The 15,964-nt window shown below is 38.1% G+C and overlaps 1 protein-coding gene across 4 annotated transcripts in view; it reads left to right on the top strand.

The window, feature by feature from the left end:
* CHRM3 (cholinergic receptor muscarinic 3) overlaps positions 1-15,964 on the top strand; it is a 284,319-nt gene that overhangs the window by 150,185 nt on the left and 118,170 nt on the right. For 3 of the 4 annotated variants that reach the window (XM_055811232.1, XM_055811234.1, XM_055811233.1), the window contains exon 3: positions 4,760-4,862. The exons of the other annotated variant lie outside the window; for it this stretch is intronic. In XM_055811232.1, the coding sequence (XP_055667207.1) occupies positions 4,765-4,862 (98 nt within the window). In that variant the 5' untranslated portion in view covers positions 4,760-4,764. The remainder of the gene's footprint in view (positions 1-4,759; positions 4,863-15,964) is intronic. 4 annotated transcript variants of the gene reach the window in all.

Raw genomic sequence — 15,964 nt, 5'->3', positions numbered from 1 at the left:
TCTAAATTCAATATGTTAATAATTAATTTTTATCTCAGTTAAACTGGATTATTTTTATAATTATAATTTTCAGTCATCCTCTAAAAATACAAGTTGAATAAATTGAACAAACCGTTGTCTGACACTAAATTTGTCCTTTTATTTTGGCCTTATGGAATTTCTGCTACAACCTCAGAAACGCAGAAGATGATACAGTTCAGTGGTGACTTAGTTGACATTTGCACAATACAGGAAGAACTTTCTTTGTCGCTACTGTTTAGAGCAGACACAGGGCATCAATTTGTCTTTTAAGTCCAAGTTCCTAGAATGAGACTGTGCCTTCTTCTTCCATTTAATGTATAGGGCATTCTAGAACGGTTCTTTCTTAATGAAGCCTTTTGAAGCAGTTCAACGCAAAATGCAATATTAACATGTTTATTGGGCTATAGATGGTGATCCCATCGTTTCAGATTGTGTGAAGGGGACCACTGATAGCCAGTGATTGCAATGAGGTCTTTGAGCACATCAAGCGATTCAGCATTTTAAATATTACTTCCATAACAAACATGGAACTTAAATTGATCTTGTGCTTCTTTTAAACTCCATTTGACAGGTCTAGCCTCCAAACTTCAAGAAGTGAGTTCACAAAGACATTGGCAAAAAAAAAAAAAAACCCCAACCCCCCAAAAAAACCCTGAAAATACTTCTCCAGTACATTTCCAGAAAAAATTGTAAACAATTTTGTTTCACTTTTGTTTTTTTTTTTAAAAAAAGAGTTCTATTTTTAATGTGTTTTTCTTATTCTACCATATATTCTTCTAAATGCATGAGCCATGATTACTATACTGATAGTGCTCATTTTTGAGCTATCTAATCAGAAAGCTGTACAGTTCTGTAGTACCTCAACTTTGCAGATCTCTTACCTACTTTTGACCTGTGCTGGCTTGAGTTGAGTTGGCAGCTTGTGCTTGGAAACTGGCTTGATTCTTTTTGTCAGTCGTACAAGAAAAAACTCTTTTTATGAATGGACTCTTTCCTTAAGGTAAAAAGCGAACTCTTAAGAATGTGAAAATAAATAAACAACAAAAAACATGTTCCCAGCAAGCAATGCTGTTTTGAGCTAGGTGTGGCATGTTTTCCTCGTATCAGTGCAGGGGTGCTTTTCAAGTGTATATACATTGCAGTTGCAGTCTCTTACCATCCAGCTTTGATCTTGTCTTGGTCCAGAATGATTTTAACCTCTGTCTAATGAGATCTAGTGAAAGACATGCAAGGCAGAGACACCTCTTTCAGCTTGCAGCCTTTTTTGTACCTGAAACTCAAGAATCAAAAGATTCTCTGCCCTTTAAAGTCCATTGGAAATAGAAACTGCAAGGCTGATATTACAATATGCCTTTTATCTGATTTTGTGAAGTCATCAGGGTTATAGCCATAAAACTATTAAAATGCCTTTCATCTGTGTAAGGTAAACCTATAGGCATTTTTGAGGATGATAAGCGTGATTTGTACAGTGTTGATTTAATTTTGGCATGGATCATTTTGGCAAGAAAGTACAAATATGTAACTACGTCTCTCCAATTTTTTTTCTTTCCTCAGGGCAAGACCAAAATTGCCCAAAGTTCATTTAAAAAAAAAAAGGTCCCATAAAGTCACCTTGACCTGTTGATAAACACTCAGGTGAAATATCCATCTTATCATACACATAGTTTTACTAGTCTGTGAAATTTATTTCTGATTGTGAGAAACCTACTTCATGATATACAGGAACTCAATTTCCAAGTGCAGGTTCATCTTCAGCCTGGGTTTTTTGGGTTTTGGTTGGTTTTGGGTTTTGTTTTTTTTTTTGGACAAGCGCCCCTGAAGGAATAGAGGAATAATGAACTATATCAACTCAGAATGGTTCAAACCATTGTTTTCCAGGTGTAAAATCCAAATCAACCTTCCATGATTTTATCCTGGGTATTTAAGATGTTAGCAACCACATTTTATGATGTGTATTACAGGTCCACCCTCTTATTAACATATAAGCATCTACTTCCAAATGCTTTCTGTCAGATAACAATCTTTCTTTCTTTTCTGAAAGAATCAAATTGGACCAAGATGGAAAGATGTGTGGGGATAAAACTTTGACGTGTTTGCTTCAAATGGACGCACAAGCTGAATTGCCAACAGATTTTGATTGCTTTTCATAGAGGGTAGAGTTTATTAGTTTTGTAGCTGAATATACAAACAGCACAAGCTTATTTGAGGAGTCTTTGTTTATTGTAAATTAGGGCAATGAATTCCAAAGTTATGAGTCACAACCTGCATTGTTGGGGGAGTAAAACTGGATTCTTGATAGTAATGCCATAAAATTAAAATATAGTAGAAAATTACTGGGAAAAAATTTCTTTATTGAGAATAGCTTGAAAAGCTAATTTAATAATGAGTTAGTTTATTTCAAGCTAAAAACATAATAACTTGATAAGAGGGAAATTATTAAACATTATTAAAATTCCAGTTTTAATTGTCAGAAGCTGTAATTCCTCAACTAAAAGGAGGAATTTGCAGTCTTAAAAGTGACTTAAAACTGGCTTTGGCAATGAAGCAGATTTTTAAAAATTATTTTTCTGCATTGATAGTGTGAATGAGTAATGCTTTTCATCCTTTCTATTTTCTATATAAAAAAATAATTGAACTATTAATTTTTAAAGTGTTTCTAAGTCTAATTCTCATTGTTGTTTCATGGGTGACCATACATAAGATTTCCACCAAGGACCTTTTAGAACTTCAATTCAACAATAGCCAGCACATGCTGTGCAAGTTGTAGTTTAATAGAAGAGTGAATGACTAAGGTGTAGATTCACTGCCACATCACTGAAGTATTGAAACCAGAGCTGCTATTTTGAAAAGTCTGGAACCATCTTTCCTGATCCACAAGATTGAGCTCTGCCACCAAAGGCTCCGCAACACCTGTACAGACCTGCATCGCTTTAGAGTGAAAGCTCTTTCCATGTGGGAGGTGGTTAAATGATGCACGTGAGCTCTGTGGCTGCTCCTTGCCTCTGAGTTTTGCTTTCTTTGCTGGTGACCTTCGGTGCAGACATGTTTCCTTAAGGGTGCTGCACGTCCTCTGCATTGTGGGTCTGGGAGCAGTGGCAGAAACAGAGTTTGAGTAGCAGTGTAATGGCTCAGCAAAGAAATGCCTAGCAAAAAAAAACGCTTCAGGAACTGGGTTTGGAGTGATTGTATCTCACCTAAATGTTGGCCTGGGTGGAGAAGGGTATCAATGTCTGCTCTTATGACAGTTTGCCACTGATGTGTCCAGGCTCCTTCCAGTTAAGAACTGCATGGCACTCTTTCTAAAACAAATAATCTGTATTCCTTCCTTCCTGGCTGTATTTCATCTGATCTTGCTTCCATTCCACTCATTCTTGCAAATACAGCCTCTCTTGTCTTCATTTGGTGTAAGGTTTGCCTCTGCTCTGATGCATTGTGCTTCTTGGCTGTGCAGGGTTAACAGAGGGCATGGCTGTCTTCCAAGAGAGCGTTTTACCAGAGGAGGGAGAGACTTTCCTGCTTCATGATGTATCAGAGCTGTCTTATAAGTGCTGTGTTGGGTAGTAAATGTGTATTTTCTTCCGTTCTGCAAATGAACTGGAATATAATCTCAGTCTAGTTCTGTTAATAATCTCAGCCTTGTTGTTGTTGTGGGTTTGGGTTTTTCAGTTTCAGGGTTTTGTGTGTGTGTTTGTTGTTGGTTTTTGGTTGGGTTTTTTTGTTTGTTTGTTTGTTTGTTTTGTTGGGGGTTTTTTGTCCCCCAGGAAACTGTGCATCCAGCATAGCCAGTCAGTTCCCTTCTCTGGTCAGCTGCTTCTTGTTATAACACCTGGGAGTGAAATCCTTCGGCATGCTGGTAAAGGCTGAGACACTGAGCAAACACATGGAGCATCTGTTGATTCAGCATCACTCTTCTGCGTTTGTTATTCAGAGGGGTCTTGAAGCCTTAGGCTGCAATGGCAGGCAATAAATGAGTAAGGGCACATGGTTCCACTTGGCTCTAATTATATATAATGAAAGGGAACATGGTAGTCAGTGGTTAATCAGTCTCCTACACTTCTGACTTTAGTAGTTTACCATTTTTGCAGAGGAAAGTGTGTTGTTTAGGTTTTTATTATTATTTTTGCTTCCTCTGTAGTTGTGTCAACTTTTAAAAGCAACAGTATATTAAATGCAGCTGAAAATGTAATGTATGGAATACGTTAGGGGTTTTTATTTTTCTAGCTTTTTACATTTTTTATATGAAAATTAATATTCCAAACCAGCTTTCTAAATTGGTTAGCTTGAGAGACTGTTGAGCTGCTTCTGGTGTCTGGGCAAACTCAGCATCCCATCTCTCTCTGTGCCCAGAGGTGCCAATTTCCAGGCACAAGCCAGCAAAGCTCCCTTGCTGACTCAGCTGCAGACTTATGTGTGCTGTCTTGGAGAAACTGTTACCCTCATTCCAATTTGGTCACTGGGTTTGAAAAAATCATGCGTAGCCCTTTGGGGGTAGGTGTGGGCAGCCCAAAGGCTTGTCAGTACCACTTCTCCAGATTTGTGATACATGCACAGTTTAATTGTTCTATTTTCGGCTAGGTCTCTAAGATTAAAAAGAATAAAATATTTAGCAATAGAAAGTATTAATAGTTTTTGCCTTCTCTTGGTCCAAAGGAGGCCTTTGGCTTGTATGGCTGTGCCTCCCCCGTGTGTCCATAACCTATTTTAATAGTTTTTCTTCTCTCTTTTGTTTTGTTCACAGCCTACATGCTGACATACTACCAGTTTTGTTTCCAAAAGAGAAGTTCACAGAGCTACACAGTGCCTGATCCAACTAGCCACTTTGATGTTCCTCACTGGACCATGTAGGTAAACTTCAAAGAAACATATATAGTCACTTACATCTTTCCAAGCATAACAGGGAACAGCTGATTTTTGGCAACAGTGCTCACTTTGTGAAGTCATGGCCTTTTGTAATTCATGGACTACAAAATCATTTATTAAGGCCCTCCAACTTTGCAATGTGTTTTATCATCAACAGGCACACAAGTGTAGACCGTCATATGTCACGATGTGTTTGGTCTCCTTGTCACATCAATTTTAAGTTTTTGAGGGTTCTGGGAACACTGTGATGCCTGTCATTCCTGTAGGTGTACCTGAGCTAACTCTTAACAGCAGCTGCAGCGGCGCACATTTCAGCTTAGACATAAAACGTGGCAGAGATATTGAATAAATTCTCAAGCAGCTGGCAAATCTTGAGCTTTTTGTTATTACAGCTACGCAGCCAGCAGAATAAGACCTACCCTGTAAGAGGTAGGCTGAACAGGTTTACGTGAATGAACCCCTATGCTTGTCTTTAAGAAGAGTAGTGCAGTGGCATGGTACTGGTAATCAGGAGAAAGATGCCTTCAGGTTATTCTTGTTGATCACCACGAGCTTCTGCACAAACCTTCAAGTTTTCTATGAGTTTCAGAAAAAATAAAAAAATGCAGCCAATATTCTACCTCCAGGATTTCCCTGCAGAATAATTCAGTCTTTCTATAGCAGAAGTGAGAATCCAACAATTTGAATTCAATTTCTTGAAAAGTGTGGTTTCCCTTCTGAGTTTGATATGCTGGCTGGGTTTAGTTTCAACAAGTCATTTCCCTCTGTGAGAGTAAACCTAGGGAAAGAACTAAATTGTTCTGATTAAATTGCCAGCATTCATTATCATTTTACTACTTTCTCCCTTGTATGTTATGCTGGTTTATGTCTCAGTTGCAGTGGCATTTAAAATAATTTATGAGTCGGTAGGCTGCAGCGTTTATGTCTGTGTTACAGTTGTTCTTTCTTTTATGTTCCTCACACATTTCTGTAAAACTTCCACCTTGGTTTGCATTTCTAATTTTGTGGAAGTGAACTATAAACATGGAAATATAGCAGTGGTTTAAATGACCTGTATTTACACATGCTGACATACTCTCCTTACGCAGAAAACAGCTCTCCTCACATACTTGCTTTAGGGACTGTGGCGCTGACAGCTTATTGTGATTGTTTCTGGAGTGCCCTGAGATTTCAGTCACTCAGTTCTATCTGGAGAAAGCTTCTAACCAAGCCGTCTCAGGAAATCATTTTCATGCTGGCTGGATCTTTATGGCTTCAATACTACCAAAGGTGCCTCAGATGAATCCTGAAACAATGCTGACTCCTGCTTTCATATCCTGAAATTAGGACATGGTATCTTGCATGCTGTTACACAGCTGGCCATATTCAGTCACAGTTGGTGTTGCCTTTCATTATGTGTTGGCCATATTCCAACTTTACTTAGATTTTTTTTCAGGTATTTTGTATAAGGTGAAAGGTTGTGGGTTTGTTGGGGTTTTTTTTGTTTGTTGGGGTTTTTTTTTCAGATGACAGATTTTCTATTAATAAAATACTGAAAACAAATTTTTTGGTTTAGTAGTTAAAAGCAAATTGTCTCAATTCAGAAGTGGGTTACTAGCTCTGAACTGGAGAAAAGATTCATGTTCCCTGTTGTATCAAAAATCTTCCCCAGTCGTAACTGATGGGCAGGAAAACAATCCCAAAAGACATTTATCATGCTGGAGACGATATCAAGTCTGAGGAGAATCCTTTTCTGCAGATACCAGTGGCACAGCTATTCCTTGGCAGGACATTTTTAAATTAGTGCCAAAATTCAGAGTACCCCAAAGGAATTGGAAGTGAACTGTATTCAGTTTTGGCCTAAAAGGAAAAAAAAAAAAAATACATGAATTCATATGATTAACTTCTGCAAATTTTATTACAGTCTACATCTCTTTCCTTATATAAACATTTGCCATTTAGACCCTGATGTGGCAGTGGGGAAACAGTGAGCAAAAAAGTAAGAGGTTAAAGCACCAAAACCTATAATCCTTGCAATATAGTAACAAAGTTTTCAGAAAGAGAAATTAAATTATCTTTTTTTTTTCTTTTTTCTTCTTGATACCAAGTCAACAAGAACAAAGCCATTCATGCAAGTAAATCTAATGGTTTGCTTTAGATTTACACTGCACTGTCATGCTACCTCTTAAGGGATTATATGTATGAAGAAATAATAATGTGCTTTACTGCCCACAAATGTTCAGCGCATTAAACAGAATTTGTCAGTTCATCTGATCACATTACATTAGTCAAGAAGAACATCATCATTTTGCATAGCAAAGGTACATTAGCTAAGCTGTTCGGGCTGTCAGAATCTTAAAATCTTTCCTCTTCAAAATGCAAGAGTAATGGTCACTATGACATGCATTTGTCATTTAACACAAATAATGCTTTTGCTTTGGTAGCTTTTAGCAAAATATAGATGTTTGCAAAGGTTGTGGTACAGGTCGGCTCTCTAGTACAAAACGCAAATTCTAACACAATTGCTGTAACTTTCAAGCAGGAACTAGATGATGTCTGATCTAAGAAGAGCCAGAGGAAATGGCCATTCTTAGAATGTTTTACAGCAGTATATTTATGTTGATTATTTATTTTTAAAAAAGTGTTAAAATTTATTTGTATTTTTTAAATACTCATAAATGTGATTTTTTTTTCTTTTTTTTTTCTGCATTTAAGTATCCATCTGTAGCTGTGATATTGACAGAATCTACTATCTCAAACAGAAGTTTAACTCCAGGGCACTGGTGGGTTTTTTTATACAGTAGTGACGCAGAAATATTTGCTCCTATACCTTATCTCTTGAAAAATTATTCAAGCTCTTAATCCAAAGCTAATAAGAACTTGCATTTTTATTTATTTATCTGTTCTTTTATTTATAGATTTTGGTAGTAGGTTAGAGTAGAAGAGTAGCTTTGACAAAAAGAACAACCAGTTCAAAGCATACGTAATTAGTGACTGCGGCTGTCATGAGTTCATGGCGTAAGCAGTTGCACAATCAGCCAAATCTTACAGTGCTTATTTTCCTAGTCCCTTTGAAGTGACCTGGCCTGACATTATTTCAGAAACATCACAGCTTAGACGATTGTATATCTGTGGCTGGTTTGTTGAGTTATTGGTTCATCCATAAAGATAGGGTACTATTGTGCTTTAAAAATAAGATCAATAACGAAAATTAATTTTCTGGAGACAATTTCCTCTTGTTTCTAGTTATTTAACTGAGTCTATGCAGTACCTATTGATGGTAAGGAGACCACGTAGACTGGGGTTCAATTTATTCATTCATAGTTTCTTACATATTTGTAAATAGACTAATTACTTGGAGGATAAAATCAAACTGGTCATTTGTAACTCGCATCCTGAAAGAAAGTGTACTTTTTGTACTAGAATTAATTTTTTGGAGGATTTGTGATTTAAATGAAAGATGGAAATATTTACATACTTAAATTTAAGTTTACAAAATATACTTATTCTCAGCTGAAAGTCCCTCTAGGGTATAGTGTACAAATTTCTTCTTTCATTAGATACATTGAAAAACCAAGTGGAGTGATTATGGCTGAGTTCCATTCCCTCTGAAAAAAAAACATTTTTTTTTTAATCAACAAAGATCTTTCCATACCTTTTTATGGAGGGAAGGCTATCAGGTTTTGGAATTACAGATTTGTATTTCCTCTGGCATTTTAAAAAAATCTTGGGGTTTCATGTACTGTACTTCACAAGACTGATCGTGTCTAACTTTTGAGGACTGACTAGTTTGCAGCAGTAGGTGGTATGTGAGATACAGACTTCAGGAAGAACATGATTTCCATAACCACTTCAAAGGAAATACATTATAAATAAAATACGTTTCTCTGGGGGCTTACAAAACCATTCTGTTTATAATTTAAGTTGGATTAAGCTAAATAATATAGTACAGTAAAACCCTCAAGGGAAAAATACTTCATTTAAGTTTCAACATTACCTTACTTCCATTAATTGGAAGTATTTTACTCTGTCTTTTAATAGTTTATTTTTCACTGAATATGTATAATTAAAAGTATTGTCATTATAACAAGAGTGATTTTTTTCCCATTTTGCGTTCCAAGCCCTTCTGTTCAGTAGATCAGTATAGTTTTATTTGTCTACCTTTCTTCATTTCTGACTGCTTTATTCCTGGTGACTAACTCTCTGAGCATCAGTGTATGACAGAAGATTACCATCGCTGTGTCACGCATGTTCAACTTAATCAAACTCATAGTTGACCTGAGACTCTTAACCAGCCTGTTGTTTTGCATCAAAACCAGTTAGCGTGAGGCTTTCTTCTGTTGGAATATTTTAGGGTCTGCTCATCCAAACCGTGCAGCTTGCTTCTTCCAGTATGTTCACAGGGGTAACTGTTGAGTAGGAGCTGCAACACAAGCAAGAGAACCATTAGTCTCCTTACTTTATAAATGTAACTTGGAGGCAAAGAGGATATGCTGTACATGCATGCATACATGCGTACATGCATGTGTGTGTATTTTGTGTATCTACGGTTTTAAGGTCATACTTGCGTGTGCATGTGATTTGCTGGTGTACATGTTTTCCTTTCTTTTCTTGCCATAAATTTATGCCTATTCAGTTTCATATGGGAACCTGATAATGACATTCCACTTTAAGTCATATGAAGATGACTTCCAGGAGAAGGGTGACTAGGATAGTATTGGAAAACCTCAGTGAACGACCTAATTGTAAGGGTGATTTATTCCACTTCCTTTTTCACTCCATGACAAGAGACCATCCAGGCTGAACTAAATCAGGTTATTGTTCTTAACAGCATGGAAGGCAGTAAATCTGTAGTGTCAAGCTCCTCTAATATTGACAGCTTTGCAATAAGGGTTTCTGTAGAAACAGTCTGAGCACATATAAGCTTACAGAAGCTGAAGCAGGTTTTATAATAGAAGCAGGTCAGTCCCATGTGCAATGTTTATTTCTACTTTAAACTCAGCTTTAAACCAGTCACTAACTTCAAATTAATCCCCATTTAAGGGGATTATATGAAGCACAAGCTTTGTGTTTCATACAAATTAATTTCAAGTGATAGAGTATTTTTTCCATGAGGAAAAAAAATCTTTACAGCTAAATGTTAACAATATTGAAATATGAAAAAGAAAGAAGGCATGCACAAATTTCCCCCTAATTTATAAAATGTTTATTTTTTTTTTCTTAAAGAGTACTTTCAAAAGGCAATAGTAATTAAAAATAATGCTGCATTGAATAAAAACTTTGTTGACCTGAGAGTTTCATGCTAGACTGAATAAACCTTGAGGGGGAAAAAAGTAGTACAAAATCAAAGCTGAGACTCAGAATCTAAATTTTATATGAAAAAAGTAAGAATGCTTAGTCAAAAAAGTCTAAAGAAATTACTTCTTCTGTATTTTCTAAAATTTTCATTAAGGCTTAACTAAGTTTACAGTTTCATTATGAAACATTTCTTTTTCCTTTCTGCTTTATAAGAATTTTTCCCCTCTAGTATTATTTGTCTGTTTTAAAACTAGCTTTTCTTCCTACTGTAAATGGTGATTAAATAATAGAGGTAATAAACTCTGTAATGAAGTACCAAATGCTGTACTGTGGCGAGTAGGAACTGATCGGAGTTTTTCTATACTGTTTTTCACTTTCTCCAAATGGGAGTACTGGTGGATGAAAAGCTGGAAATGAGCCAGCGGTGTGCAGCCCAGAAAGCCAACTGTATCCTGGGCTGCATCAACAGCAGCGTGACCAGCAGGTTGAGGGAGGTGGTTCTGTCCCTCTGCTCTGGTGAGACCCCACCTGGAGTGCTGCGTCCAGCTCTGGGGCCACCAACATAAGGATACAGATCTGTTGGAGCGAGTCCAGCAGAGAGCCACAAAAGTGATCAGAGGGTTGAATCACCTCTGCTGTGGAGACAGGCTGAGAGAGTTGGGGTTGTTCAGCCTGGAGAAGAAAAGGCTCCAGGGGACCTTATAGCAGCCTGCCAGTACCTACAGGGGCCAACAGGAAAGCAGGAGAGGGACTTTTGACAAGGGCAGGTAGTGATATGACAAGGGGGTAATTGTTTTAAACTAAAAGAAGGTAGATTGAGACTAGATGTTAGGAAGAAATTTGTTACGATGAGGGTGATGAAACACAGGACCAGGTTGCCCAGAGAGGTGGTAGGTGCCCCATCCCTGGATCTATTCAAGGCCAGGCTGGATGGGGCTCTGAGTAACCTGATCTATTTGAAGATATCCCTGCTCTTTGCAGGTGGCTTTCACTGCATGACCTTTAAAGGTCTCTTCCAGCCCAGCTGTTTTCTATGACTCTGAAATTTATTCAAAATAATGAGGGTAAGGAATTGGCCATGAAGATGATCAGAGGGCTGGAGCACCTCTCCTATGAAGACAGGCTGGCAGTGTTGGAGTTGTTCAGCCTGGAGAAGGCTCCAGTGAGGCAGGGGGACCTTAAAGCATCCTTCGGGTGGGGGGGGATCAAGAAAGCTAAGAGAAGAGCTTTTTATAAGGGTATGTAATGGTAGGACAAAGGGTAGTGGCTTTAAACTGAAAAAGGGTAGATTTAGATTAGATATCGGGAAGAAATTTTTTACTGTGAAAGTGGTGAGACACTGTTAACAGGCTGTCCAGAGAAGTTCTGGCAGTGCTCAAGGCCAGGCTGGATGGGGCTGTGAGCAACCTGGTCTAGTGGCAGGTGTCCCTGCCCATGGCAGGGGGTTGGAACTAGATGATCTTTAAGATCTCTTCCAACCCAAACTGTTGTATGATTCTGCAATTAAATTACACCATGATTGATTTTTTTTTTCTTTCTTGTCTCCTATCCCTTTCCACCAACTTTAAAGTTAATGGAGAATAATTTTATGATTTTAATAAATATAAATACATATATTACCATGTATGTTGTTTAGCTCTCTGGCTGGGATGGTGTCGTGGTTCATCTGGGATAGAGTTAATTTTCTACCTAGTAGCTGGTATAGTGCTGTATTTTCAATTTAATATGACAGTAATATTGGTAACACACTGATGGTTTAGCTGTTGCCAAGCCGTGCTTACCCCAAGTCAAGGACTTTCCAGTTTCCCAGGCTCTGCCAGTGAGCAGGCACACAAGGAGATGGGAGGCAGCAGGGCCAGGACAGGTGATCTGAACTAACCAAAGGGCTATGCCATACCATAGAGCATCATGCCCAGTATATAGACTGGGGGCAGCTGGCCAGGAGTGGCTGATCGCTGCTCGGGGACTGGGGACTGACTGGGTGTTGGTCAGCAGGTGGTGAGCAATTGTATAGTGCATCCCTTGTCTTTCTTGGCTTTTATTCCCCTCTCTCTTTCTTTGTTATCTCCCTTTTCATTAGTAGTAGTAGTAGTAATATATTTTACTTTGTTTCAGTTATTAAACTGTTATCTCAGCCCATGGGTTTTACCTTTTTCTTCCCCATTGTCCTCCTTATCCCACTGGGGGAGTGGGGCAGTGACCAAATTGCTCTGTCTTGCTTAGTTGCTGCCTGGGGTTAAACCATGACAGATGGTTTGTGGTAGGCTGAGCAAAAAGGTAGTTCCTCATTAAAAATCTGAAAGTTGTGTGCAACGGAAGTCCATCTGTCTGTAGGTAAATGTATGCTTGTATTTTGTATATTGCAACATGCCAAGGTAGTTCAGGTCCTACTCTTAAGGCTGACTGCTTAGTCATAGCAAAGGAAAAAAATCCCTTGGAGTAGTTCAGGTTGGTAGCACACAGTGGAGAGGTGGGCTGGGAGGGCAGCAGTCACTTGGTCCCTTTTCCCAGCTCTTCCTGCAGCTGTGTCACCCTCACAGTGCCTACTCTTCTCCAGAGCCACGGTAATAGGAGGCGATGGTTATGTTCTCTTTGTAACCTCTCACGTGCAAGGACTTAAGGAGGACTTTCTAGTCATTATTGTAGTGATATAATCTGAGGATCTTGCTGAGGTGTCCAGATATAGTTGTCATAGAGGTTCATAGCTAAAGCTGTGAGCTAACTGGAGTTTAACAAGGAACTGCAAGGTTTTGAGATGAGGCTTTGTTTGGAGTTTGCAAATGTGTCTGTTTGACTAGTTGTGCACTTGTCGTGCTCTGTCTTCAAACACCCAGAGTTGCCACCCAGCCATGCTCTGAATAACACCAAGGCACTAGATTCACATGTTTTATTTGGAGTACAAGTCACAGGAGAGCATAGTTGCAAGTCCACCATACCTGTTGTTTCAATGTAATTTATAAAATCACCTTTCAAATGGACAGTTAATGTGGAAATGAAAATCTTTTAATTCTGAAAGGTCCAAAAGTTTCATTACAGAGTATTTTCAACCTTTTTTACGTATGATAACATCTTGCTTGGTCTGCTTTTTCAGTTGCATTGCTCTGAGCAACAATCTTATCTCACATTTGTGCCTTTCATATTATATAGCATCTCATGATGCTATAGCACTGTTTTGAAATATCTCCTTTTTTATTATTATTGTTTTGAACACTGTAGTGAATAAGTGAAAGATTGCAGTACTAAAGTCAGGTATATTTCAAGGTTCAAACATAAAATTGTTTTTAACACACATATGTAATGTAAAACATACTGTATTTTATAAATATGTTAGGTATCTCTTTCTTGTTTTCTTACTTAGCCTGGGAGTTTTCTGGGGAGTGTATTGTGTCTGATGTGTTTGTGGCTGCTATCAAAATACAAGTAATAAAAGCTATCATAGTGGAGGTGTCAGTCCAGCTGCAGTAGTAATCAATGTTGCTTTGAAGCAGAGAGTGTAGGAGGAAAAGAAATGATCCAAACAAAAAAGCTGCATTTATACTTTTTCCCTAGGATTTTTCAAGCTTTTTCTATTTTAGACATCAGAAGAGTAAGTCATTATAAAACTGAGCTTTATATTCAGTTCTTGGGCACAGTGTATCGCTTGTGCATGAAAGCTAGAGGGGTTCACAGTTAGCTCTAGCAAGATGGTCACTGCTGATTTGCCTGGTGCTGGGTGAATTCAAAGGTTATGCTTTCTTTCCAGTGGATATCTTCTGAAAAATGCCCATGTGTTTTTTGGATACTATTGCAGAGCTGATCCTACCAAGTAAGGTGCCAAGGGCTAATTCCCTAAGGTGTAGCGACTCTTAACGTCAGTCCCTGTATTGATTTAAATCTAACTTAATACAGTTGTTTGTATGTGACAAAAAAAAAGATTCCTCGATGTTCAAAGCATTTTAAAATCTTTCTTGGATCTCTGTTCAGTGAGGATTTTGAATAGGTGACCTTGAATGAATCTCGTTGTTTCAGAACAAATGAAGCAGGTCCTAACGTAGGCTTGCAGCATGCACTGGTACAGTGTGCATGGGAGAAGAGTTAAGAGTCACATTCACTGCAACCTGTAATTACATTGTTGATGCATTTGTAAAACTTATCCTAGTGATTAATAGAAAAGCAGAAATTCATAGTATGCCTCTATAGTCTTAAGTGGAAGATATTCCATCCCTTATGTTATTTATATTAACAGGTTGACTATGTTGACAGTCTGATACTAAGGAGTGGAGCTTATGAGTGATTTTTTCCTAGGTGTAAAATGAATGATTCACCATGAATTCTTCAATTTCAGTTTTCTCAAAAGTAATTAATTAAATAATTCATTTAATTAATTAAAAGAATTGTTGTTGCTTTGATGCTTATCTTAAAGCGAACTGAAAAGTATTTTCAACAACAGCACAGAAAATCTGCAGTGTCACACTGTGGGCCAAGGGATGCCCAAGATGGTATTGCAGCTCTTGGGAAAGATAGAGAAGTACAACTGAAAGCAGAGCATACTGTGGCATGGTGACAAGGACTTGGACTCAGTAACCCCCATGCCCTGTATTTCTGTTTGTAACTGGCAGTTTTCCCAAGCATTTTCAAGATTTGTTTCAGTTTGTGCTCGCTTTTTAACATTTGCCTCATAGATTTTTCCACTGCTATGCGATAGCTGTGGGGTCTGACGACCACGGTCTCAAAGTCTGGTGTGTAATCATTGACCATCTCCTACGTGATCGCTAGGTGACAGAGCTGCAGGCAACACAGCTTGCAAGAGAGGACTTTTCAGCATGATTTCTGATTTTCAGGGGAGCTCTAGGCACCATCCTGTACTACTCATCTAAGGTTATTGCAGCCCCGGTGTGACTGTGCGAAGGGTTTTGAAGAGGCTCAAGCAGGCTGAAAAAGATGTATTGGGCTACTCGTTGGGTGGCATTTACCAGCTTGAGTGACTTGTAAAAGCAAACTTGAGAAGCAACGTTTTGACATGCAAATTGTCAGTGGCATTTGTATTAAATGGATATAATTTCTGCCATCAAAAGTACTGAGCTAGATCTTCAGGCTGTGTTACTCTGAATAAATTTTAAAACTGTTTCTTCCCTTCTGAAACATTAGTGGACATTGCATGGTTAATAAGAACTAGGTGTACCAAAAGGCCCTTGAGGAAAGAAACAGGTGCTTTGTGTCAGTTGTGTTTTTTTCATATGGGGAACATCAAGCTGAAGATTGACTGTAATATACTATATCATTTTATTTCTCTCTCCATCGAAAACGTTGCATTCTATATACCCAAGTATTACCTAGTGTGTCTCAGGGAGAGGATGTGGACCTTTAGGTTTCTGGTCTTTTGTTTGTGTGAGCCAGTGACTTTTAGATGAGCTGCATTTTTGCTTCAGATCCATGCATGCATCTGTAGAGATCCCTTTTCCTCTAAATGGCAGCCAAGGTTGACTAGTCATTATTATCCATCTTCTTTATGCATCTGTCTTTTGGGGACTACTTGGATTATATGCCTAAAACACAGTCACGATTAAGAAAGATTAAAGTACTGACAAATCCATTTTCTTACTACTCTTCTTTTTAATTGGGGAAAACTCAGAAACCTAAGGAGTACCAATCCATATATCCCTTTTTCTCTCTAGCCAACATGTGTCGCATGACCAGTGGTTCTATTAGCGATTTTTTGGTTATCTGTAATTGCTGAGGAGGCCTTTGGGACAAACTTTACCAAGTAGCTACCAAAAATATATAGGGTTGTGCAATGCATTAGATGTCATTAAATACCTGAATTAGA

This window comes from Falco peregrinus, chromosome 7, assembly GCF_023634155.1.
Source record: "Falco peregrinus isolate bFalPer1 chromosome 7, bFalPer1.pri, whole genome shotgun sequence".
Classification (NCBI taxonomy): Eukaryota; Metazoa; Chordata; class Aves; order Falconiformes; family Falconidae; genus Falco; species Falco peregrinus.
The sequence above is the reverse complement of the archived record's forward strand: the minus strand, read 5'-3'. Positions and strand labels throughout refer to the sequence as shown.